At 48.1% G+C, this 26626-nt stretch overlaps 1 protein-coding gene across 3 annotated transcripts in view; it reads left to right on the forward strand.

Moving 5' to 3' along the window:
* Positions 1–26626, forward strand: part of Cyp4f39 (cytochrome P450, family 4, subfamily f, polypeptide 39) — a 72979-nt gene that overhangs the window by 34151 nt on the left and 12202 nt on the right. For 2 of the 3 annotated variants that reach the window (NM_001399679.1, XM_087556175.1), the window contains 7 exon segments: positions 6101–6203; positions 10068–10290; positions 12609–12753; positions 21727–21780; positions 22406–22533; positions 22718–22842; positions 25416–25683. In NM_001399679.1, coding sequence (NP_001386608.1) covers positions 10069–10290; positions 12609–12753; positions 21727–21780; positions 22406–22533; positions 22718–22842; positions 25416–25683 — 942 coding nt within the window. In that variant the 5' untranslated portion in view covers positions 6101–6203; position 10068. 3 annotated transcript variants of the gene reach the window in all.

Genomic DNA, 26626 nt, shown 5'->3' on the forward strand with positions numbered 1-26626 from the left:
AGAGCAGGGGAAAGGCATGTGCGTGAAGGGAACAGCCTATGCAAACGCTTAGAGTGAGAACCAGCTTGGCCCGTGGCTGGAGTAGGCCATGTCGAATACCATGAATGAGGAGGACAGGGTGGGAGACTGTGTTACTGGGAGAGACAGAGGCCAGGTCATACGGGGTGTCGTGGTCCAGGCAAGGTATCTAGATGTCACTCATGGGAGGATCTCGAGCAGGGAAGTTTTATGATCTGATTTAAATTTTAAACGTTTTAAAAAAAACTTTTTTCTGGTGTGTGTGTGTGTGTGTGTGTGTGTGTGTGTGTGTGTGTGTGTGTGTGATGGAATGTGTGTAGAGGTCACAGGAGAACTTGTAGGAGTTGATTGTCTCCTTTCACCATAAGTGTCCCGGGGATTGAAATCAGGTTGCCAGGTTTAGCAGAGAGCACATTTACCCACTGAGCCGTCTTGCTGGCTCCTGCCTTTATTTCCAGAAGATGCTTTTAGTTTCTGTACCGTGGAATACTGGGGGAGCAAGGGCAAACCAGTAGGAGACTGCCACTGGGGTGGGCAAACGTAAGGTGGGAAGGTGGACCTGAAGAAGAAGGATTCTGCGTTGCAAAAGCATCCGCCAGCACATGGCATTGCTTTGAGGCAATGATTGTGAAACTTGGGCTTTAAGACAATCCTGTTGGCCATAGGTGCAGCTGCAGCAGAACAAGACTCGTCACTGAATGCATTTGTTGAATTGACCCACTCAGAAAAAGAGATTAAAAAAAAGAATTGATTGTCGGGGAGGGACTGTGTAATCTAAAAATCCCCCTCCCTTTTCTTTTGTTTAAAACTATATGAAAACATTCCATTGTCGTGGCATTTAATATGGAAATGGTCTTGCTATACATTAGGCTTTTCTAGTGTTTTTAAAAATTCATTTTTAAAGACATAAGTGCACATATGCCTGCATGCACGCGCACGCACGCACACACACACACACACACACAATTGCAGGTACCTTTAGTAGAAGCCCAAGGCTTGGGAAATTCCTGGAGCTGGAGTTATATGTGGTTGTGTGCTGGCTGTTGTGGGTGCTGGGAACTGAACTGAGGTCCTCTGTAAGCGCAGCAAGTGTTTTTAACTGCTGAGACGTCTTTCTACGCAAAGCCATCTCCCCAGCCTGGAGAATTTATTTATTTGTGCTTAATAAAAGCATGTTTAGTTTTAATGCAGGAAGGGGATGAGGTAAATCTGAGTATTTGGGATTCTCCTGAACATATGACAGGGAAACATTGTTGGGAACTGAAACAGAAAACAGTTCTGATATGAGATTGCTGAAGGCTTGGGAGTGGTATGGGGTCCCCAGCAGTGAGCACAGGAAGAAGGGGAGAGAACACAGCAAAGAACCCCCAACATCTATAACTTGCATGACAGAGAGACTCTACACTGAACTGGGGGAAAGGATCTTTGGTGAGAAAGACAATGTTGTAAGTAGGACCTCCTAGTGAGGGGGGTTGGGGATTTAGCTCAGTGGTAGAGCGCTTGCCTAGGAAGCGCAAGGCCCTGGGTTCGGTCCCCAGCTCCAAAAAAAAAAAAAAAAAAAAAAAGAAAAAAGAAAGACGGTGACGGTGAGGCTGGAGAGATGGTTTAGCTGGTGAGCATGCAGAGCTGAGTTCGGTTCTCAGCACCCACATAAAACTCTGGGCACACAAAAATGTGAGTCTTCCCTTCTGGGGAAGCAGGGACAGGAGGATTCATGAAACTTGCTGGCCAGCTCGCTAATCGAACCGGAGAGCTCTAGGTTTAATGAGAGACAGTCGTGCCCATGGGAGCAAGACCAAGAACAATTGAGAATGAAGCCTGACGTGCATTACATAAGCACACACAAAAACTGCAAGCAAGCAAGCGAACAAGCAAGCAAACCAGCAAGCGAACCAGCAAGCGAGGGAGCGCGCGTGGGCGCACGCAGGCAAGCAGGCAGGCAGGCAGGCAGGCAGGCAAGCTGGAAAGAAAGAAAAGAGCTGTTAATGGTGATAAATGTTTGTAATCCCTGCATTTAGAAGCTGAGGCTGGAGCATCCGTAGTTAAATGCCAGTCTGGGTTCCATAAAACAAACACACAAATGAACAAATAGGAAACGGATCTGGGAAGATGGCTCAGTGGGCAAAGGCTCCTGCCACCAAGCCTGTCGACCTCAGTTCAATACCCAGGACCCTCAAGGGTAAAAACAAACAGTTCCTGAAGGTTGTCCTCTGTCTCCACAAACACACGGTGGTGTACTTGCCTCCTTGATAAATACCTAAACAGATAGATGTAATTTAAAAGTTAAACAGGGGTTGGGGATTTAGCTCAGTGGTAGAGTGCTTGCCTAGCAAGCACAAGGCCCTGGGTTCGGTCCCCAGCTCTGAAAAAAAGAAAAAAAAAAAAAGAAAAGAAAAAGAAAAAAGAAAGAAAAAAGAAAAAAAGTAAAAGTTAAACAAAGACAGAAAAAAGTGAAGATGGGAGAAGGAAAGAAGGAAGGAAGCCTCCCCAACACAGATCCCGGGGATTGGAAAGTACCACATTGGAGTGATGGATCAACAGGTACAGATACCTGCCAAAAGTTTGAGAGCCAAAGATTGATCCCTTGACCGAATATGGTGCAAGGAGAGGACCAATTCCTGAAAAATTTCCTCCGACCTCAGCACGATGCCATGACCTACTGGTATAGAAATACATGTAAATTTACTAAAAGAACGTTCCTAAATGCCACTCCCCTCTGTTCTCTCGCTAGATACCTTGTACCCGGTTGCATCAGGTACAAGTAAGTGGTCTCCTCCCTAGAGAGCCAGGGCCACGTCTGTCATGTTCACCACTTTAGTTCCAACGCCTAGAACTGAGTCACACACGTCACTGGGCCTCTGAAGGGATCCGACACCCAGTGTTCCGAAGAGAAACACAGGAGCACTTAGTGAGGGCGTGGCGGGCGGAGGCACTTTGGAAAAGATTTCAGTGGATGGGATCAATCACTGGCTGGCTTCCCTGGCCTCACCAGAGCGACCTTCTCATCAGCTACTGTTAAATTGTTAAACAAATAAAAGAGTTATGGATACTTCTTAGGGTGTGTGCCCTTGGGAGCGGCCCAGGTGAAATGCTACCTAACCTCCTCCTCTTCTTTCTCCTCCTCTTCCTCTTCCGACTCCTTCCCTCCTCTTCTTCCTCCTCTTCATTTTCCACCTCCTTTTTTTTTTTTTTCCTTTGGGGCAGGGTTTCTCTGTGTCGCCTAGGCTGTCCTGGACTCACTCTACAGAGCATATAGATGTTTTGCCTATGGATCACATGTATTCAGGGCACCTAAGGAGGTGGGTCCACTGAAACTGGAGTTGTGGATGGTTGGGGAGCACCATGTGGGTGCTGAGAATTAAACCCAGGTCCTTTGCAAGAGCAGTCAGTGTTCTGTGACGCCTCTGGGACATTTCTCCAGGCCCCCTTTAAAGGTTTATTTTTATTACTTTAAAAATCGTATTAAAGGGTCACAGCATTGGGAAGGTTGAGAACCACTGCCTTGTTCATAGGTAGCGGAGGACGGCCTTGGAAATCTCGATCCTTCTGCTTCTCCCTCCTGAGTGTGAAGATCACAGACATGCATCCCTCTCCCCTACCCTGTGATGTAGTTCTGGGATGGAACCTAGGGCCTGTAAACCCTAGGCAAGCGCCCTAACAACTGAGATGCACACTGAACCCTTTTGTATGCCTCTGTGTGTGTGTGTGTGTGTGTGTGTGTGTGTGTGTGTGTGTGTATCTGTCTGTCTGTCTTTGGTTTTTCAAGACAGGGTGTCTCTGTGTAGCCTGGCTGTCCTGGACTCACTTTGTAGACCAGGCTGGCCTCAAACGTACAGAAATTCACATGCTTCTGTCTCCTGAGTGCTGGGATTAAAGGCTTGTATCACCTCGCCTGGCTGGTTTTTGTTTTTTGTTTTTGTTTTTTTTTTTTTTTTTTTGTTTGTTTCATACAGGGTCTCACTGTGTAACCCAGACTCAGAATGGCCTTGCTGTCAGAGTGACTCACCTGTCTCAGCCTCCTGAGTGCTGGCATTACAGACTTGAGCCACAAAGCCTAGCTAGCATACTACCTTTGAGCATCTGCCTGGGACTTGACACACGGAGCTGCTGTGTTTCAGTTTGGGAAGATGCTTACTTCTCGCTTCCACCCCTGCCTCAGAGTCTTCCAAAGGGAACACACCTGCTCCTCCTGGCCTACCCTCGTGTAGTTGTGTGTTGTGTGTCTGTGTGTGTGCCTGGGCGCTGGCGAATGTATGTGGAGGTCAATGGAGGACTTCGGTTGTCCCTTCTCTTTACTTTCTTTCCTTGGGGTGGGGTCTCTCATTGAAGTTGAGTTTGTCATTTTGGGGCTCCTGGAATCTGCCAGTTTCTAGCCCTGTACTTGTCTCTGCTCCACAATGGGGGTTACAGGTTCACATGGTCATGCCTGTTTTTTTTTAAATTCTATTTATTTTCAATTTTATTACATTTATATTGTGTGTATGCATTTATCCATGACTCCCGTGTGAAATGTCAGAGGACTACTTGCTGTAGTTGGTTCTCTTCTTCCACACCTGGACGTGGGGATAAAACTCAAGGCAGCAGGCTTCCAGAGCAAGCGTTTTCATCCACCAGGAGATCTGAAATGCCCAATAGATAGCTTTAAATTGAAATAGAGTCCACAGAAGTCTTCCCTGTGGAGCTGTTTGGGGGTCTAACCCAGCAGCATGGAGCACATGCACCATGTGGTACAGCCACCTGTCTCCATACTACGGAAACTGTCCCCGTTACACACTCATGGCACGTGGCTTGCCCTCGACCTTTGAACTGTCCACTCTGCTTCCCACCCCCAGACCCCAGGTGACTCCAGAAACTTATATAAATAGAGCAGCACTGTTGCTTTGGTTTTCCATTTATTTGCAAGCCCAGGTTGACCTCGAACACACAATTCTCCTGCCTCAATCCACTAAATGCTGGGGTTGCATTCATGAGCAACAATGTCTATCTAAATATTGATCTTTTCCTGTGATGGGCTTATTTCACTGAGCGTAATGTCCTTAGGACTCACTTGTGTCACAGCACATGCTTGACGTCTTCTTCCTGGTCTTCGCTGAGTGATTTTCTACAGTATGTATACACCATCTCTTACTGCTCCACTCGCCCGTGTAGGGACAGTAGCGTGGTTTGGGCTGTCATGAATATTGCTGCTGTGGGCAAGCTATACAAATAACTGAGATCTTTCATCTGGATATACACCCAGAGGCGGACTTGCTGGGTTACGTTATTCTAGGTTTGTGTGTGTGTGTGTGTGTGTGTGTGTGTGTGTGTGTGTGTGTGTATACTCATGCATGCACGTGTGCACGTGTTTAATAAAAAAGGTAAGGTCTTGGGCTGGAGAGATGGCTCAGTGGTTAAGAGCACTGACTGCTCTTCCAGAGGTCCTGAGTTCAATTCCCAGCAACCACATGGTGGCTCACAACCATCTGTAATGGGATCTGATGCCCTCTTCTGGTGTGTCTCAAGACAGTGATTAGTGTACTCACATACATAAAATTTAAAAAAAAAGAGTTTTTTAAAAAAAAAAAAAAGGTAAGGTCTTGTGTAGCTCAGGTGAGAACTAGACACAGGATGGACTTGAACTCCTGTTCCTCCTGCTTCAGTCCTCTGAGTGCTGAACAGAGCAGGCACCGCCACACACTGCTTTCTCTTTAGTTCTCAAAGGAACAGTTGGAGTGTCTTCTGCAGTGGTCGAACTGTTTACATTCTATTCCACTTCTTCACCAAAACTTTATTTTATTTTATTCTGCTTTTGCAGCGCTAGGAATTAAGCTGAGGGCTTTGGAATGCTGAGCCAGGGTCCTGCCTCTGAGTCATGTCTTAGCTCCTCACTGGGGCTCTCTAGGCAGACACTCCGCAGCTGACACAAGGCCCTGGTACTCAGTTCTTCCTTGGATTGGTGGAACTGAGCTGAGATTCAACTTCCCGGCCTGTGTGAGATTCCCGGAGAAGATGACCTCCCAGCTGTGTGGTGTGTGGGGCTAAGCCTGCAGAGCACACAGCCCTGCTCACTCTTCAACTCCCCTCGCTGTTTCATTTCCTTCAGGAGCTGGCCCAAGGTCAAGGATCTGAGTCCCAGCAACTTCTCTGAGAAGTGGTTTCAGCAAATACCAGGAAAGCGAGAAGAAAGTTGAGAGAATTGAACGCAGGTACCCAGACGAACACGTACACGCACGTGCTCAAGAGTAGCACATTTCTCCATCCCCAGAGACGGAAACGGACCAAATAGCCAACAGACGAGAACCAAAGTGTGGATTGTCCACATAATGGGGTATTACTCAGTAGTGCAAAGGTCACAGCCGTGATCCTGGCCAGGGTGGCTGCAGTTGGAACGGGTAGAGTGAATGCGCCAGACAAAAACAGTGCCATTTCTGCAAAAGAGAAGAAAACCCACAAAAACACAAGGGAGACCAGGCACTGAGTAGATGGGATGAGGTGGCTCACGTGACATCCCAGCACTTGGGAGGTTCTGTTATGCAGAGGACAAGATCCAGCTTTAGCTATCCTGAGGGTCTGAGGCTAGCCTGCACACATGGGACCATGTCTGTCTCAAAAAAATTGTTTTAAAAGGATAAGAGAAAAGAAGGAAGGGAGATCAGTAGATGCCAAATTTCGTATGTAAGTGACTGCTAATGGACACTGGGTATTGTTTTGATAAAACTGTTGCGGACAGAGGCAGTGTCTGCACAACATTGTCAAAGTGCTAACTGCCAGTGAAAAATGTACTTCCTGATTAATTTCATGATTTTTGTTAATTATTTGTTCTTGTGATGGGATCTATTCTGAGGTACTTCCGACTCAGAACATGCTCTGTAACCCTCAGCCTGGGTTTCTCCAGTGCAGAGAGTTCAGGCATACGCCACCACACTTGGCTTCCAGAAATACATATACATATACATTTGAGACAGTATCATGGAGTCTTTTACCTGGGACTTACTATGTGATCTGAAGAAACCTTGGTTGTGATTTCTTTTCTTTCACTTTTATGTATGTGTGTGTGTGTGTGTGTGAGTGTGTGTGTGAGTGTGAGTGTATTGTGTGTGTGTTTGTGTGTGTATGTGTGTATTTTTGTGTGTGTTGTGTGAGTGTGTTGTGTGTGTGTTTGTGTATGTGTGTGGTATTTTTTTGCGTGTTTGTGTGCATGTGTGTTTTTGTGTGTCTGTGTGTGTGATGTGTGAGTGTGTGTGATGTGTATGTTTGTGTGTGTGTATGTTTGTGTGTGTGTATGTGTGTATTTTGTGTGTGTGTTTGTGTGTGTGATGTGTGTGTGAGTGTGTGTGTGATATGTGTGTATTTTTTTGTGTGTGATGTGTTTGTGTGTGTGATGTGTGTTTGTGCGTGTGTGTGTGATGTGTGTGTTTGTGTGTGTATATGTGTGTGTATTTATTTTGTGTGTGTTTGTGTGTGTGTGATGTGTGTTTGTGTGTGAATGCATGTGTACATAAGTAACTGAGGAAGTCAGAAGAGGGTGTCGGAGCTGGAGTTACAGATGGCTGTGAACTGCCTGAGGTTGTGTGTTGGAAACAAAACTGGGGTCCTCTGGAAAAGCATGAAGTGTTCTTAACCACTGGAGAGCCATCTCTCCAGTCCCTCAGAGCTTGGATTTTTTTAATCCTCCTACATCAGTCTTCGGAGTAGCGGGGATTGTTGGCATGTGCCCAGCTTTCTTCTCAGACTCTAAATTATCAGTACTATACCTCAATGAACTTTAAAAAGTGTATTCACATATGAGATGTTCCCTTCTTGCCTGCCTCCTTCGTCTGAAAACATTTAGCTGTGCTCCCCAGGCCAGCCTCACTTGTAATCCCCCTGCTTCAGCTTCCTGAGGAGTGGGAATGTAAACGTGTGCTACCACGCTTGGCCCGCCATTTATTTTTCTGCATTTCACCTGCTTTCCTTGCCCTGCATGGCTACACAAACCTGCAGTCTCAACTGCTTGAAGGGTGAAGCCCAGTATCACTTCACACCAAGAGTTAAAGCTAACCTGGGCAGGACACTGTTTTAATCAATCAATCAATCAATCAATCAACCCATCCATCCATCCATCCATCCATGAAAGAAGATTGAGTGACTGATTGTACTTAACATGATGTTTTCCAGCCAATGAATCAAAGAAACGTTGAGTGATTTATTTTATTTAACATGTTTTCCTGCACGCATTTGGCCAAAAAATAACAGACTGTTCTTTTTTGTGGCCAAATAATATTCTGTTATATGAATTGCTCATTTAACGATGGCATTTTAGGAGCTGGGAAGGTGGCTCAGTGTGTGTACTGCTCTTACAGAGCTCCTAGCACCCATGTTCGGTGACTCACAGCTGCCGGTAATTCCATTGCCAGAGGGATCCACTGATTTGGTCTCTGGGTGCACATACTCACACACAGACACATATGCACAATTAAACATTTAAATTTCCGAAAATTAAAAAAAATGTTGTGTATTATGTGAATCTTCACTATAAACTGAAAAAAGTAAGAAAGAAAAGAGAAGATAGTAAGAAACGAAAGGGAGAAAGCCAATTAGGAAAGTTCTTGCTTTGGGTTGCTGGAGTTAATTCTGCTAGGATCAACATCTCAGTGTTATTACACACACACACACACACACACACACACACACACACACACGAGAGAGAGAGAGAGAGACAGAGACAGAGACAGAGATAGAGACAGAGACAGAGAGAGAATGATTTACCAATAATACCCTTGGGACATTGGTTGAGGGCCTCTTTGTGGTCTGCGTATGTGTGGTGTGTGTGTGTATGTGTGTGTGTGTGTGTGTGTGTGTGTGTGTGTGTGTGGTGTGTGTGTTTTGCCTCCCAGGTTGTGACCATCTATGCCCAGGCAGAGAAAGCCCTATAATAGGAGGATCAAGAGGGTGCCCTGGGGCTGGGTTCATGGAGGGAGGTTAGAGCACTTGTTGGGTATAGCATCTTCAATACTGCAAAATAAACACATAAATAAATAAATACAAAATACATACATACAAGCAACATACATATATACACATACATACACACACATATATACATACACACATACACACATACATACACACACATACACACATACACACACAAATGAATAAACAAATAAATAATAAATACAAAATACATACATACATACGTAAGCACACATACATACATACACACACATACATACACACACATACACACATACATACACACATACATACACACACAAATGAATAAACAAATAAATAATAAATACAAAATACATACATACATACATACATACATACGTAAGCACACATACATACACACACATACACACATACATACACACATACATACATACACACATAGACACACATGCATACACACATACATACACATACACACATACACACACATACACACATACATACAAACATACATACATACATACATACATACACACATACACACACAAATGAGTATACAAATGAATAAATAGAAAAGAAAATAAGGGTGGAAAAGCAGGACTGGGGGATGGCTCAGCCATTGCAAGCGCTGCTTCTCTTCTGGAGGACTTGAGTTTGAGGCCCCAGCACCCATTTCCGGTGGCCTTGTGACTCCTAAGCCCTCTCTGAGCCTCTATAGCTACTGCCCTCACAAGCAGAACCCTTCGCCCCACACGAAAACGTAATTGAACACGAGACTTTTAAAAAAGTTATATTTGTTTATTTATTTTTGAGACACGGTTTCTCTGTGCAGCCTCCACTGTCCTGGGACTCACTCTGTAGACCAGGCCGGCCTCAAACTCAGTGATCCACCTGCCTCTGTCTCCCGAGTGCTGGGAACAAAGGTGTGTGCCACCATTGCCAGGCCCCAGTGGATTTCGTTTTGTTTTTGTTTGTGTTCGTTTGTTTGTTTTAAGAAAGATTCATGCATGTGCTGACAAAGTGAAGGTCGTAGGTCATCTGGGAGAGCCGCTGAGTCTCTCCGGTGTGCGAAGCAGGCAAGCTAGAGCCGGGTTCCTTCTCTCCTCGCTGATTGGTGCCTGCGTGTCTCCTAGGATGCTACCCATCACCGACTACCTGCTGTACCTGCTGGGACTGGAGAAGACCGCCTTCCGCGTGTACGTCCTATCGGCTCTGCTGCTTTTCCTCCTTTTCCTCCTCTTCCGCCTGCTCCTGCAGGCATTCAAATTATTCAGTGACTTCCGCATCACCTGTCGCCGGCTGAGCTGCTTCCCAGAGCCTCCAGGCCGCCACTGGCTACTGGGCCACATGAGCATGGTGAGTGGGCAGGGGCAGAGCTGGGCAGACTGGGTTAGAAGTAGATTCACCGGGGTTGGGGATTTAGCTCAGTGGTAGAGCGCTTGCCTAGCAAGCGCAACGCCCTGGGTTCAGTCCTCAGCCCCCGGGGGACGGGGGGGGGGGGGGGGGGGTAGATTCATCGTATGGGAGGAGGCAGAGTGACTGTAATGTTAAGTGTCTCCCGCTGGCTAGCTTTCACAGAATTGGAAGCTGGAATGCAGGCCACTGGGGTTTAAATGGTGTCACCAGGGGTCTTACTGGATGCGATAGTGGCACTGCAGTTATGGGCACAACCAATTGCTTTTTAAAGAAAATGACCCATGCCTAGAACAACAATGACAGGGTTGGGAGAGGCTGGAGAAAAGGCTCTGCAAGCTTTTCCGCAGGACCCAGGTTCAATTCCCCTGCACCCACCCGCATGGTGGCTCATAACTGTCTGTAGTAACAAGATCTGAGACTCCCACACGGACATACATGTAGGCAAAATAGCAATGCCCATAAAATAAGAATAAATTATTAAAAACTAAAATAAGGGGTTGGGGATTTAGCTCAGTGGTAGAGAGCTTGCCTAGGAAGCACAAGGCCCTGGGTTCGGTCCCCAGCTCCGAAAAAAAGAACCAAAAAAAAAAAACAAAAAACCAAAACCAAAACAAACAAACAAAACAAAACAAAACAAAACAAAAAACTAAAATAAAAGGAACAAAAATTAAAGATAAGTTTTTTTGGGGTTGGGGATTTAGCTCAGTGGTAGAGCGCTTACCTAGGTCCCCAGCTCCAAAAAAAAAGAACCAAAAAAAAAAAAAAGTTTTTTTCTATAGTTCTATAGCTACTAATGAAGAAGGGGAGTACTGATCCCCAAAATTTTGGGTCCAGGGCCCAGAGTGGGGGCAAAGAGGGGCCTCCTGGAGATTTTGTTTCTTTACCTCTTAGAGTGAGTCTACTCTTATTCTTTTGTTTGTTTTGTTTTGGGACATGGTATCTTTATGTAGTCCTGGCTGTCCTAGAACTTGCTATGTACACTAGCCTGGTCTTGAACTCACAGAGATCTGCATGCGTCTGCCTCCCAAGTGCTGGGATTAAAGGCAGCAAAGGTGTACACTATCATATGTGGCTTTTCTCATTATTGGAGCGCTATGATGCTACCTTGGGATTTATACTCTCTCCTTGCATTTTTCTTTTTTTTAACACAAAGTCTTGTCATGTAGGCCAGGCTAACCTCAAACTTATGACCTTCCTGTATCAGTCTCTTAAGTGCTGGGATTACAGACGTATCTGAGGATGCCTGACTTATCCAGTTTTGTTCTTAATTTTTGCTTTGAGACAGGATCTCATTCTGCAGCTCAGTTTGGCCTGGAATTCATATTTAGCCCAGGCTAGCCTCAAAATCACAATGAATCCTCTTGCCTTAGCCTCATGAGTGTTGAGATTACAGCTGTGAGCAACCATGTCTGAGACACCAAGGGTCTCTTTAAAAAGTTAGGGAGCTAAGCAAGAATGGAGAGCTCCAGCCTAGGGCTATGGCTATGATGCATTCGAGACATAAAGATTAGTTTGCATGGTGACACAAACCTCTGGTCCCGGTTTCTCAGGAAGCTGACTGGGAAGAGTCATCTGAACTCAGGGCTTCATCCTGGGCAACATGGAAAGACCTTGTCTTCTGTAACTCCACTGGCCTTGAAACTGCCATCCTCTGGATTCTAGTCACACCCTTCTCCTGTTCCCCGTTACCATCTAGAGCAGTGGTTCTCAACCTGGGAGCTGCAAGCCCTTCAGAGATAGAATGACCCCTTCACAGGGATTGTATGAGACCATTGGGAAACACGGATATTTATTGCGCCATGATTTTCGGTAGCAACATTTCAGTTATGGAGTGGCAGCGGACATATGGTTGGGGGTCACTGCATTAAAGAGTTACGGCATCAGGAAGGTTGAGAATCATTGTCTTAGAGGACCTCACACACATAGGTACAGGCCAGTCAGATCTGGGCACTTGTCTGTCTGTCTGTCTGTCTGTCTGTGACGTGCTGACTTTGGAATCCAGGTTCCCACACATATGAGGCAATGTCTCACACATTCTACCCCTCGGGCATGTCCCCAGATGGGGGATTCTGGTCAGGGGCTCTGTCCCTGAGCCATGCCCCCAGCCCTGTTTTCGTTCTTATTTAAGAGTAGGGAACGACTCAGAGAAGCTTGGCAAGGCACCACATCTTCCATGTTCTGGAGAAGAGAGACAGGAGGGGGAGGAAGGGAGAAGCATGAGCCGTCACGTCTTCATTACCCCCTTCTCTCTGTCGCAGTATCTTCCCAATGAGAAGGGCCTTCAGAATGAGAAGAAAGTGCTGGATACCATGCACCACATCATCCTGGCATGGGTCGGACCTTTCCTGCCTCTGCTGGTGCTTGTGCATCCTGATTACATCAAGCCTGTATTGGGTGCCTCAGGTAGGCCTCTGAGGGATGAGTCATTTAAACTCCCAGAACCCTCCTCAGGTTACAGATATGTGGGTGCTCCGGAGGAAGTGTTCCTTGGGTAGGGCTTTGAGGGATGGATAGGAGTTCACCAAAGTGGGCCAGGCCATGAGGTTGTGAGGACTTGGGCAATAGTGGGCTGGTGTGTAAGAGTGTCAGGTACACTGCAGGGCTGGGCACCTGCTGGAGTCACATCTGAGCAACTTACCTATCAGAAAGTAAGTGTTGCTCAGTTGGAGGCCATGACAGTCCCTTCATTAAGACTGTGACACACCTACCAAGACCAAGCATTTTGGTGGCCCAGTAGGCAGCTTGCTGGCAGGGAGGCGGAAGTCAGTACCTCTCTTTGCTGTCCCACTGATGCCAAGTGCGCTTGATGAGTTCTCACCCATCCTCAACACTCAGCTCTTCCAGGAAGCCTTCCACGATCGCCCAGGGGTCTGTTTTCTAGGGGTGCCATTTTCAGTCCTAACCCTTTGGGGTGGGTGCGTCTATCCAGGTCTATCCCCCTGAAGTGGATCCTCAGCATGACCTTGCAAGCATGACCTTTGGTGAGGTTCTGCGTTTCACTTCACCCCGTGGGGGTTGGAACCACAGTCTGGTATTTGGAGATAGGTCTCTTTATGTAGCCCAGGCTAGCTCGCACCGGTGATCTGCTCAGGTGTGTGCCACTGCTCCGTTCTCTTGTGCCTTAAATGTTTATTACTACATTTTAGTGTGTGTGTGTGTGTGTGTGTGTGTTTTCATAGATTCATAAAATTGTGGAAGTCAGATCCCCCCCTCCGTGAGTCCTGAGGGTGGAGCTGAGGCCCCCAAGCTCAGTAGCAAGCTCCTTTACCCTCAGAGGAAGTCACCTTGTCTTCTTCCTCCTCCCCTTCCTCTTCCTCCCCTCCTCCCCCTCCTCCTCTTCCTCTTCTCCTCCTTCCCCCTCCCCATCCTCCTCTTCCTCTTCCTCCTCCCCTTCCTTCTCCTCCCCTCCTCCCCCTCCTCCTTTCCTCCTCCTCCCTCCTCTTTCTTCTCCTCCTCCCCTCCTCCCCCTCTTCCTCCTCTTCCTCCTCCCCCTCCTCCCCCTCTTCTTCCTCCTCCTCCCTCCTCTTTCTTCTCCTCCTCCCCTCCTCCCCCTCCTCCTCTTCCTCTTCCTCCTCCCCTCCTCCCCCTCCTCCTCTTCCTCCTCCCCTTCCTCCTCCTCCCCTCCTCTTCCTCTTCCTCCTCCCCTTCCTCCTCCTCCCCTCCTCCCCCTCCTCCTCCTCCTCTTCTTCCTCCTCCCTCCTCTTTCTTCTCCTCCTCCCCTCCTCCCCTTCCTCCTCCTCCCCTCCTCTTCCTCTTCCTCCTCCCCTTCCTCCTCCTCCCCTCCTCCCCCTCCTCCTCTTCCTCTTCTTCCTCCTCCCTCCTCTTTCTTCTCCTCCTCCCCTCCTCCCCCTCCTCCTCTTCCTCCTCCCCCTCCTCCCCCTCTTCCTCCTCCTCCCTCCTCTTTCTTCTCCTCCTCCCCTCCTCCCCCTCCTCCTCTTCCTCTTCCTCCTCCCCTTCCTTCTCCTCCCCTCCTCTTCCTCTTCCTCGTCCCCTTTCTTCTCCTCTCCTCCTCCCCCTCCTCCTCCTCTTCCTCCTCCTCCTCTTCCTCCTCCTCCCTCCTCTTTCTTCTCTTCCTCCCCTCCTCCCCCTCCTCCTCTTCCTCTTCCTCCTCCCCCTCCTCCTCTTCCTCTTCCTTCTCCTCCCCCTTCCTTCTCCTCCTCCTCTTCCTTCTCCCTCCCTTTTTCTTCTTTTCCTCCTCCTTCTCCTCCTTCTCCCCCCTCCTCTTCCTTCTCCTCTTCCTTTTCCGTCTCCCCCTCCTCCTCCTCCTCCCCCTTCTCTCCTCCCACCATCAGGTTCCTAGGTCAATTTCTACAAAGAGAGCTTCACCTGTGCTCAGGTGCTTGGCAAACAGGGCTGGTTTCCTCTTGGCTCTTTCTTCCTGTTCAGGTCTGTAGCCCTGGCTGCTTCCATAAGAGCAGCAGGATGGAACTGAGAGGGACAGAATGGAGCCGAGTCAGCCTGGAGTGGGGAATGGGGCCCCACAGCTTCCTGCCCTCTTGCCCCTCATCGTGGGCGTGGCCACCTGCCACAGCCAGGGTTGCCCCGGACGCCCCCACACAGGGCTTTCCGTGTTGAGGAAGACCTGACCCAGTGTACATTGCGGCGTTTGTAGGTGAACCATGATGTTTGGGTGTGTTCACAAGTTTGAACAACGTACTCTCTCTGGTTTCAAAGCGTTTTCATCATCCCACAGAGAGCTTGTGCTGTGAGGCAAATTGGTCTCTGGTTCCTCCCTGCTGTATCTCCTGGCTCCCGTAAGCTTCTTTCTCTCAGATGAACTTGAGGTTTCCAGACGCCGCTTTGGTGTCTGGTTTCCCTCAGTCAGCCTCTTGTCTTCCAGGTTCATCTACACCATTGTGCAGATCAATCTTGTGCTCTTTTTAGGGTCTATTGTATAGATGGATCGAACTTCGTTTAGTCACTTACCTGCTAGCTGCTTTGAATGGTGCTGCTGGGAACGTTTACACACAGGGCTGTACTCTCACACCCACCCCGACCCCGCGCCTCCAGCCTGCTTTTTGTCCATTTATTTTACCTTTTAAGAAATTAATTAACATTCCAAACGCTGCCCTCCTCCTCCCCTCTCCCCATCTCCTCTGAGGAGTAGGGCACTCCCTGGGTGTTCCCCCACCCCCTGACCCTGACACGTCAAGTCTTTGTAGTATTAGACACATTCCTTCCACTGAGGCCAGAAAAGGCAGCCATGCAGACTGAGCCGCATAACTGCTACATACGTGCTGGGTCTCATTCTAGCCCATGTGTGCTCTTTGGCTGATGGTTCAGTCTCTGAGAGCTCCTAGGGGTCCAGGTTGGTTGTCTGTCGATTTTCCTCTGGAGTTCTTATCCCCTTTAGGGCTATCAATCCTTCTTCCCACAACTCTTTCATAAGACTCCGACCTTTGGCCATCGTTTGGCTGTGGGTCTCTGCATCTGTTTCAGTCAGCTGCTGGGAGATTCTCTCAGAGCTCCTGACATGCAGAACAAGATTTATTTTTGTTTTTATTTGTGTGTGTGTGTGTGTGTGTGTGTGTGTGTGTGTGTGTGTGTGTGTGTGTGTGTAGGTCAGAAGACAACTTGTAGGAATCAATTCTCCTCCACGTAAGTCCCAGCGATCAAACTCAGGTTGTTTGGCCTGTGTGTAGGTGCCTTTAGCCACTGAGCCATCTTGCTGGCCCTCCTCTATCTCTCTTCCCCTGATACTGGGCATGGAACTCAGGGCTTTGAGCACAGTAGGCAAACACTCTGCTACTGAACCCTGTCTCCACTTGATGTTTAAGAAATATTTTTTTTAATTTGTGTATGCATGTTTACGTATATGAATGTGGGGCTTGGGAGAAAGCAGCCTTACCTGCTTCTGGGTCCAGGGTCTCTCGTTCCTTGCTGTTGTCCAGGCACCTTCACCTATCCCTCCCTCCATCTCTCTGTAGGAGTGATACCCCGTCTGGCCTGAAATGGTTCCAGGAGACCTGAACCCAGGTTTTTGCACTTGTGGGGCAAGTGTCTTACTCCTGACCCACACTCCTTATCCCTATAATTTACTTTCTAAGGAATTCTCTTGCCATTTTCCAGCAAATGGCTGTGCGTTCGTTGCTCACTGACAGGCTTCCCGAGTCTTCCTCTCACGACTGTTTGCTACCAATAAGTGATCGTTGTAATCAGAGTAACGGGTCAGGAACTGTTGGTCCGTCAGTCACTGACACCCAGTGTGCAGATTCGGGGAGCAGCTGCCCTGCATCAGGATGGAGGGAAAGTGCTTGCTGCCAAGCCTGGTGACTGAGGAGACCCAGAACCCCCACAATGGAAGGAGAGAAGCTACTCCTGCAAGTGGTCTTTTCACCTCTACCTTCATACCTTGCTTGGCATACAACACACACACACACACACACACACACACACACACACACACACACACACACACTTAAACAAGTAAATGCAATTTAACAAAACAAAACCAAACAAAAAAGTGAGATGGGAGGCCAGAATGGTGAACTGTCTAACTAGGTTGACATGAGAAGTAGTGGCAGGGCTGAAGTCTGGCCCCAGTTTTGTGTGTGTGTGTGTGTGTGTGTGTGTGTGTGTGTGTGTGTGTGTGTGTGAGAGAGAGAGAGAGAGAGAGAGAGAGAGCTCCTCTGAATAGGGCACCATGTAGCAGGAACCTTTCTGAAGCCCTTTCCTTTGATGTGGCATTACCAGCCTGGTGGAGGCAGTTTCTTTCGCCTAGCGTGACCATCATGGAGGGACAGTGATAGAGTTGGGGAGGGGACAGAGGATAGGAAAGTAAAGAGGTTCCTGGAAAAAGGGTCAACAAAGTGAGGCTTTGAAGGATGTGTAGGAGTTAGGTAGGTGTAGAGCTCAAGATAGAGAGGCTCGCCAGTCCAGAGGCACAGATGTTGGAAGGTACTATTGAAATTCAGGTACCCTGGCTTGGATGCAGTGGAAGGTGTGTGCATTCCCACGTGGAAATGAGGCCAAGAGTTAAGCAAGAGCTGGACCAAGAAGCAGATGGTGCTAGGGCCAATGGCAGGTATATGAGCCAGGCAGCACTGAACCAGCTCTGAGTGTCAGTAAGACTTCCTGACTACTTTAGCCTGGATTCCAAGACTAAGAGAGGAAAGAGGTGGCTATCCTGCCATCCAGCTTTCAGTGCCTCTGCTACTAGGAAGCCTTTCTGCCTTCCAGTAGCCTTTACCCAGTAGCTTTCATAGCACCTGGCACACTCTCTGCCTTTTGACTGGCATGGACCTCTCCTTCCCTTTCCCACACTACCCAGGAGCTCCTGAAGGCAGGGAGTGGAGCTGAGCCATGCTTGGGTCACTGGCACCACCTTGCATGGGTTGGGCACAGAAAGGCAACAGAAGGGCTGTGCTGATGAAGGATGACTGTGCACACCGTTTGCCAATGCAGGAGAGTGCTCATTGGTGGCTGAGTCACATTGGGTGTATATATTTCCTCTTGGATGCCTGTCCGCTCAAACCTTTCTATGGTGTACAAGGAGGATGAAGCCATCCATCCATCCATCCACCCACCTATTCAACTATCCACCCATCCACCCATCCATCCATTCATCCATCCATCCACCCACCTATTCAACTATCCACCCATCCATCCATCCATCCATCCATCCATCCATCCACCCACCCACCTATTCAACTATCCATCCACCCACCCACCTATTCAACTATCCACCCATCCATCCATCCACCCACCCACCTATTCAACTATCCATCCACCCACCCACCTATTCAACTATCCATCCATCCATCCACCTATTCAACTATCCATCCATCCATCCATCCATCCACCCACCTATTCAACTATTCATCCATCCATCCATCCATCCATCCATCCACCCACCCACCTATTCAACTATCCACCCATACATTCATCCATGCGTATATCTATTCACTCACCTATCTGCCTACCCATCTTTACATTCATCCATCAATCTGTCTGTTTATACATCAAATTACTCACCAATTTGGTCATCCATTCACCCACTTACCCACCCACCTACCAACTCATTCATCTCCCTACACATTCATCCACCCATCCATCCACTCACCCAATTGCCCAATTATCCATCTACCTACCATTCATCTACCACCCATCCATATTCCTACCCTTCTTCTCATTCATCCACCCATCTGTCAACCCATCTATCTGTCCACCAGCCCTAACTATCCATCCATCCATCCATCCATCCATCCATCCATCCATCCATCCATCCAATATCCATTTCTCCTTCCCTTCCTTTCTCTGCTTTATTCTTTTAAAATTAAAAACAAGTATGCATGTGTGTATGTGTATGCACATGCATGTGTACACATGTATATGTGACTGTGCACACTTATAATACGAGGAGCATATCCTTACAGAACCTGGGGCTTGATGTTCTTCAGTTAGCCTGGTGGCTTGTGAGCCTTAGATATTCTCTTTTCACTCTCCAGCCCTGGGGTGAGAGGTGCACGCAGCCATGTCTGACTTGTTTTTTATAATTACGGTATGTACGTATGTATGTATGTATGTATGTATGTATGTATGTATGTATGTATGTGTTTTGTAGGTGTGTTGGGGTATATGTAAGCCACACCACATACGCAGAGGTGAGAGAACAACTTGCAAGACTTGATGGTCTTCCTTAACCATGGGATTTCTGAGGATCTAACTCAGGTCTTTAGGCTTGGTGACAAGTACCTTAACTCAAGGAGCCATCTCCCTGGTCCATGATTTGTTTTTCCTTGGGTTCTGGGACCAACACTCAGTTCTTATCTTACACAAGTGCTCTTACTTTTAGAGCCATCTTCCCTTTCCCGACTCCATTTTTTTCTGTCATCCACCCACCCTTTGATTCATTCATTCACCGAATGAAAGGTGGTTTTTGTTTTGCTTTGTTTGTTTTGGTAGAGTCCCAGGTGTCCCGGGCTGACTTTGAACTTCCTCTGTAGCTCACGGTGACCTTGAACTTCTGAACTTCCTGCCTCCTCCTGAGCTTGCAGGTGTCACCACCAAGCCCATCTCACTGCCTCGCCTTTGATTTCTCTGGGTTTCCGCTGTTAGCAGTCTTTGCGAGATCATCTGCAGAGATCTGGGATCCACTGGCGTTCTGAACCTCGTAGTGACGAATAGCACCCTCCTCTTTGAAGTTCTTGGGGGCATGGTGTCCCACAGTGACATGGGGTTCCTTCCGGATCTCACTGCAGAGCTTGCACTTGTCACAAACAAGCAGCAGTGTCCATCAGTGGCAGGAAACTCACTCCAATACCCTGCTGTGGGACACCCTGACCTGCCTCATTAGTGCCAGCTCAGCCAAACCCGCCATGTCAGTATCCCTGACTGTTATGGTAGCCAGACCCAGCCAGAAAACTTAGTGCACGTGGGTTAGAAAAGGAAAATGTGGGCCTTCCTGGTTCTCTAACTTGTGAATTGGGCAATATCCAGCTTTTGTGTGTGTGTGTGTGTGTGTGTGTGTGTGTGTGTGTGTGTGTATTGGTTTGGGGGTGTATGTATACATGCATGTGTGCATGTGGAGGCCTGAGGATGACCTCAGCTGTCATTCCTCGGGTTCTGTCCACTTTATTTTTGAGGCAGGACCTCTCATTGGCCTGGAGCTTGCTGTGAGTTTCAGACATTTGCTTCTCTCCATCCCCACACTGCTGGGATGTGGAGAGGGGAGTGGAGGCACTCTAGTGCCACAGCGTATGTGACGTATGTGATGTATGTGACATATGTGACGAGGTCAGAGAACAAACCACAGGGGTTGGTTCTCTCCATCTGTGGGACCCGATTTGGGAACTTAGGTGTTCAGGCTTGGCCATAAGCTTGGCCATTGCCCAGGGAGTCATCTTACCAGCCCGCTCACTCTCTCATTGGCTTTGTTGTTACTGTTTAAATATGGGTTCTGGGGACCAAGTTCAGGCCCTTGTGCTTGCAAGGTAAGTGCCTTACCAACTGAAAGAGTTTCACTACTGTTTCACAAGCTGACTTCAATTTTCTACCTCAGCATCAGAACTTTGGGGAACACAGGCACGCTCTCCCCGCCGCCAGGGTCACCTGACCTTTAGGAGCAGAGAGACTCTGTGTTGTTGGTTCTGTGTGGCAGAGTGGTGAGGGCTCAGAGGGTGGAGCTGTCTGCTTGGAGCAAAGTCTAGACCAGGGCCTATTACTGCTGGCTTTGAAAAGGAGCCCTTGAAAATGAAAATGGCAGGTGGGTGGCTTGGCAAAGACTCTGCCTGTGCCGAAAGATTAGATCCCCTTGGGGCCAGCAGAGCAGACAGACAAGGAAAGTCAGGCTGGCTGTAGGAGGACTGCTGCCACTCAGATGGCCAGAGCTGATAACAAAGAGCAGAGAGGGTTAGAGGGTGTTCTCCTCCCTATGGGAACGCAGCCTGGCGTGTGTGAGTAACGGTGTGCTGTGTGGAAGAGGCACACAGGGACCGGATGAGGCGGAGCCAGCAGTGGTGGGCGGAGAATGGATTCTCTTGATTTGATTTGATTAGTTTTTATTTTTTTTTATTTTTTAATATAAGATAGGCCAACATTCGGGGCCAATGAAATGACTCAGCAGGTAAACGAGATCGTTGGCATGCAAGCCTGACAAAATGAATTTGATCTCTGTGACCCAGATAGAAGGGGAGTGTTGACTCCTACATGTTGTCCTCTGACCTCCATACAAGTGCCAGGGTATGCGTGTGTGCCTACGAATACAAACATAGGTAGGTAGGTAGGTAGGTAGGTAGATGATAAATAGATAGATGATAGATGATGGATAGATAGATCGATATTTCTCTAACGTTTGTGTTTTATATTCTTTAGTTTGCTACATGTATATGTGTATGCATGTGTGTGTTCGATATCATGAGTAGGTACCACATCATGTATGTGGATGCCAGAGGACAGCTTCTTCCTTCTGAGTTCCAGGTTGTTAAAGTCAGGTCATCAGGGAGGAAAGGCCACTTTCACACAGAGCTATCCTGTAGGCACAACCTTCCTACCCCTACCTCCACAAGAAAAGCTGTTATTACACAGCAGCCCAGACTGGCCTGGAACTCACTATGTATATAATCGACACCGTTCCGAAATTTACAGTGATCCTCCTGACTTAGCCTCTCAGCGGCTTGGATTGTAAGCATAACGTCCAAGCAGAATGCACACCATGGCTACCTCCAAGCTCTTTCGACAAGAGCAGTAGCGAGCCTTGCGAGGTGTCTGAGCAGGAGAGACTCACGTTCAGATGAGCATCCTGTAAGATTACTCGCGGTGTGAAGGTAGGGCCAGATGGGAGGCGGGAGCCCAGAAAAGCGGCCGGAGAAAGTCACGAGCAGAGGTCAAGGGTCACAACACGGTCTAGAACCATCGCTGCCGTTCCTCTCTCCACAGCTGCCATTGCGCCCAAGGATGAGTTTTTCTATAGCTTCCTGAAACCTTGGTTAGGTAAGTGCTGAAGGGGGGCGGGAGGATGGAGTTTCGGGTGTGGGAAACAAGGATCCTTGCTTCATAAGAGTACTGGAGACTCAGAGTAGGGAAAGTAAGTCAGTTTGCCTTACAATGTAACACAGAGTTGAGCGTTAGCATAGAGAAAAGGATAATGGCTGCCCATCCCCCAATCTGATCCCAAACTGGCTTTTATAGTTCTGATATCTCTCTGCCCCGTGGATTTCCCATTAGGCGAGTTCTTCAGGGAGTGTCCTTATCCCTTGGCGTCTAGCATTGTCCTCTCCCCAGATTCCTATCCCAGTAAAGACAAAAGCCCTGCTTGGTGTGTATCTTGGGGCTGGAGATTCCCTTCATTTCTAGTACATGGCCTTAGACTTCCTATAACCTTTCAATCTCAGGATGAACTGAGATCACATAAAGCAGGCACCAGCGGGCAGTTGGGGGAAGATGGGCCCAGTGCCTCCTTTGTGGTTTTCCAATGGGCTCGAAGCACAGCTCATACTGAAACCGGATGGAGCCTTACGGATCGATTATCCTCTGCGCAGGGAATGAGGGAAGGGCGTGGGCTTCCTGGGAGGGCTTCAACAGGGATAGGCTTCTAGTCTTGGTTTTCTGGGTCCAGGGGATGGGCTTTTGATCAGCAAAGGGAACAAATGGAGCCGGCACCGCCGTCTGCTCACGCCTGCCTTCCACTTTGACATCCTGAAGCCCTACATGAAGATTTTCAACCAGAGCGTGAACATCATGCACGTGAGTCCTAAGACTGAGTCTCGGGAAGGGGTTGGCCTCATCTTGTGAGGCGGGCGAATGGAGCTGGAGGCGGGGCGTCCCTTACTACGTATGAACTGGGTTGGCGCTGGGGATCCTGCTTGGCTCCTGTCTGAGCAGCTGGGGTTTGTGCTTTTCATGCCTGGTTGCCATGTCTCCCTTACAGGCTAAATGGCGGCGGCATCTGGCAGAGGGCTCGGTGACCTCCTTTGACATGTTCGAGCACGTCAGCCTCATGACCCTGGACAGCCTTCAGAAATGTGTGTTCAGTTACAGTAGTGACTGCCAGGAGTAAGTTTGGCCCCCAGGGTGGGTGGGAATGGGAGGAGGGGGGGGTTGGTCTCTATTGTGCTGCAAGTTAGGACCCATGCGCCCTCAGAAAGACACCTTCGTTTCTTTCTATTTCTTTCTGGGTGGCCCCCAAGGTGACATCACCTCTCTCAGCTTCAGTTCTCTTATTAAAAGGATTAAATGAGATTTGGGCTGGTCCATGCCTAGGATCTCTAACTCAGCCATTTGAGAGGTTGAGGTGAGAGGATGCCGAATTTGAGTTAAGCCTGGACAACGTACTGAAAGCCAGTCTCAAAAAACCCCAGACATCATGGTGGCACATGATCTCAGTGCTCTGGAGTCAGAGGTGGGTGGACTGCTTTAAGTCAAGGCTAGCTCGCGCTATCCTGGGTCATCTTGGAAGAACTTACCTAAAAATCAAGCAAGCAAGCAAACAATAAACAACAGACAAACAAACAGAAATTAAAACAAAGAACATATAAATGCATAATTAAGTAAGCAAACCAATGTCGGTGTCTCGGCACTTAACACTCAGGAGACACTCTCTCCCCATTTCTCCACAGACAGGGTATAGCCTAGAGATGTCCAACTCTTCCTTTCATTTCGTAGTTCTCCTTTCTCTTCTCCCTCCTCCTCTCCTTATCCCTTTTCTTCCCTCTTATCCCCTCCTCCTCCTCTTCTTTTTCTTCCTGTATTGTTATTTTTCTTCTTTTTCTTGATGTATTGTTATTTTTCTTCTTTTTCTTCCTGTATTGTTATTTTTCTTCTTTTTCTTGATGTATTGTTATTTTTCTTCTTTTTCTTCCTGTATTGTTATTTCATCTTTATCCCCCTTTCTTCTTCCTTATCCCACTTCCTTTCCTTCCTTAAAAAAATATATACATATGAAAATTTTACTTTGTCTTTAAATCTTACGCCTATGTCTGTGCATAGGTACGTGCATATGCGTGCAGGCGCCTATAGAACCTAGAGGTGTCAGGCAATCTGGAGCTGCAGTTACAGGCAGCTGCGAGAGGTCCAGCATGGCTCTGGCAATCAAACCTGAATCCTCTGGGAGAGCAGCGTGTGCTCTTAAGGCCTGGGTCATGCCTCCGTCCTACCTTCCTGGTTTCTGACACAGACTTTCATACGGTACCCAGGGTGGCCCCCGAGCCCTCTGCTTCCACCTCCTGCGTGTTGGGATTACAGGACGGAGCCACAACCTCCAGTCCTTTGTAAGGCAAAGGTGAAAATATCTGACTCTGAGAGACGCTCTAGGGATAAAATGATTTGACAGTTTCCCTGGCGTATGAAAAGCGTTCAGTGAGTATTTGTTGACTGAACTAGTAAAATAACATTACTCAGTTCATGCCTCAATATTCGTTATGGGGCTGGCTGTGCAGGTCTGAAGCAGCGTCTCTCAGGTAGAACGTCCTCTACTCCATTTCTGGTCTTGTGAAATAAAATAAAATAAAATAAAATAAAATAAAATAAAGCAGGTATGGGGCTGAGGTTACAAGCACATAGTGCCTTGCGGAGGACTAGAATTTGGTCCTAAGCATTCGTGACGGGCAGTTGAAAGCCACCTGTACTTCCACATCCGGGGGATCTGGTGCACTCTTCTGGCCTCGCAGGGCACCTGCATGCACACACTCAGGAGCCCCTGTCCCTGGGGTTAATAATAAAGGCATGGCGGAGAGGTGTCTAAGTGAGTAGGAGCACTTGATGCTATTACAGAGGATCCGGCTTTGATCTTTAGCATCCACCTGGCAATTCACCACCGTCTGTAACTCTAGTTCCAGGGATCCGACATCCGCTCCTGGCTTCTGAGGGTACCAGGGACACATGTGGTGCATGTGTGTGCAAGCAAAGCACTTGGACACATAAAATAAATATAAGAATAAAATAATGAGAAGACAAAAAGCATTTAAATAAAGTAAGCCGTGTGTGGTGGTGTAATTCAAGTACTCAAGTGACTAAAGGCAGGAAAATCAGAAATTCAAGGTCATTCTTGGCTACATAGTGAGTTTGAGTTCGTCCCGGGCAACATAAGACTCCACTTAAAAAAAAAAGAAAGAAAGAGAGAGAGAAAGAGAGAAAGAAAGGCTGCTGATATAGCTCAGTTGGTAAAGTGCTTGCCTTGAATAATACACAAAACTTTATATTCCATCTCTAGCACCATGCACACACGCACGCACGCACGCACTCACGCGCAGAGAGAGAGAGAGAGAGAGAGAGAGAGAGAGAGAGAGAGAGAGAGAGAGAGAGAATAGATTTAAAAAACTATATATGGGTCAGAGATGGCCCAGCTATTAAGAACACTTGCTGCCCTTAGAGAGCTCAGTGTCCAGTTCCAGACACCCACATGGCGGCTCGCAATCATCTGTAACTCCAGCCCCAGCGGATCAGACTTCCTTTTGTCTCTTCAGACGCTGCACACAGCTGGTGCACAGACATACGCTCTGGCAAACATGCATACTCATAACAGAAAAAAAAGGTTAATATAAGATCTCTGTTTGTCGTTATGCAACGGACCCTGGGCCCCACGTGTGTCTCTGGGCCGTACAAGTGGCTCACAGCCCTTCTCTCTGCAGGAAATTGAGCGATTACATCTCCTCCATTATTGAACTGAGCGCTCTGGTGGTGCGGCGCCAATACCGCTTGCATCACTATCTGGATTTCATCTACTACCTCACTGCCGACGGGCGGCGCTTCCGCCAGGCCTGCGACACGGTGCACAACTTCACTACTGAAGTCATACAGCAGCGGCGGCGGGCGCTGCGCGAGCTGGGTGCCGAGGCATGGCTGAAGGCCAAGCAGGGCAAGACCTTGGACTTCATAGACGTGCTGCTGCTGGCCAAGGTGAGAATTGGTGGAAGCGGACTCCTGCCCCTAGAGGCCGGCTGGGAATTGCACTGAGTGCTCAAAGTTGTGGGGGGTTACAGCAAGGGGTCCGTAGCTCATAAATGTGGGAAGGCTCATTCAGCTATCACAACAGAGTACTTCAGTCCTTTGAATTTAGTGAGCCCCATTATGGTCTAGCGTGTGGTTTTTCCTGTGGAATATCCCTGTATACTTAAGAAAGCCGACTGCAAGTCCAACTGGTGTCAAAACAATTAAGCTCTGTACTGGAGACTGCACAGCGTCTTTCTTTTAAAACAAAGCTTTTTAATTACGGTGGTTGGCCAAGCATGTAGTACCTGCCTTTACTCCTAATACTCAAAAGGCAGAGGCAGGCAGAGTCCTGTGAGTTAGAGGCCAGGGGAGTCTATATAGCAAGATCCAGGACAGCCTGATCTCGATATCTCTCTCTCTCTCTCTCTCTCTCTCTCTCTCTCTCTCTCTCTCTCTCTCTCTCCCTCCCTCCCTCCCTCCCTCCCTCTCTCCCTCCCCCTCCCTACCCCTTCCCCTCTCTTCCCTTCCTTCTCCCCTCCTCTCCTACTCCCCCTCTGTGTGTGTGTGGTGTGTGTGTGTGTGTGTGTGTGTGTGTGTGTGTGTGTGTGTGTGTGTTTCTCTCTGTTTATGGGGTGTACATGCCTGCTACAGAGCCCCTGTGGAGGTCAGAATACAACTTTTGGGAATTGGTTTTCTCCTTCAACCACGTGGGTCTGGTCCTAGGGATCAAACTCAGGTCCACCTGGCTTGGTGTCAAAGTGCCATCTTGCCAGCTCAACCTACTTATCCCCACCCCCTTCCTTTTCTTCTCCAGTTCTCAGGTTGGCCTCAATCCTCCTTCTCAGCCTCCTGGATGGTGAGATTACATGTCTGCCACCATGCCCAGCTAGTCTGTTTCCTACTCATGGAT

This window comes from Rattus norvegicus, chromosome 7, assembly GCF_021556685.1.
Source record: "Rattus norvegicus strain SHRSP/BbbUtx chromosome 7, alternate assembly SHRSP_T2T, whole genome shotgun sequence".
Lineage (NCBI taxonomy): Eukaryota > Metazoa > Chordata > Mammalia > Rodentia > Muridae > Rattus > Rattus norvegicus.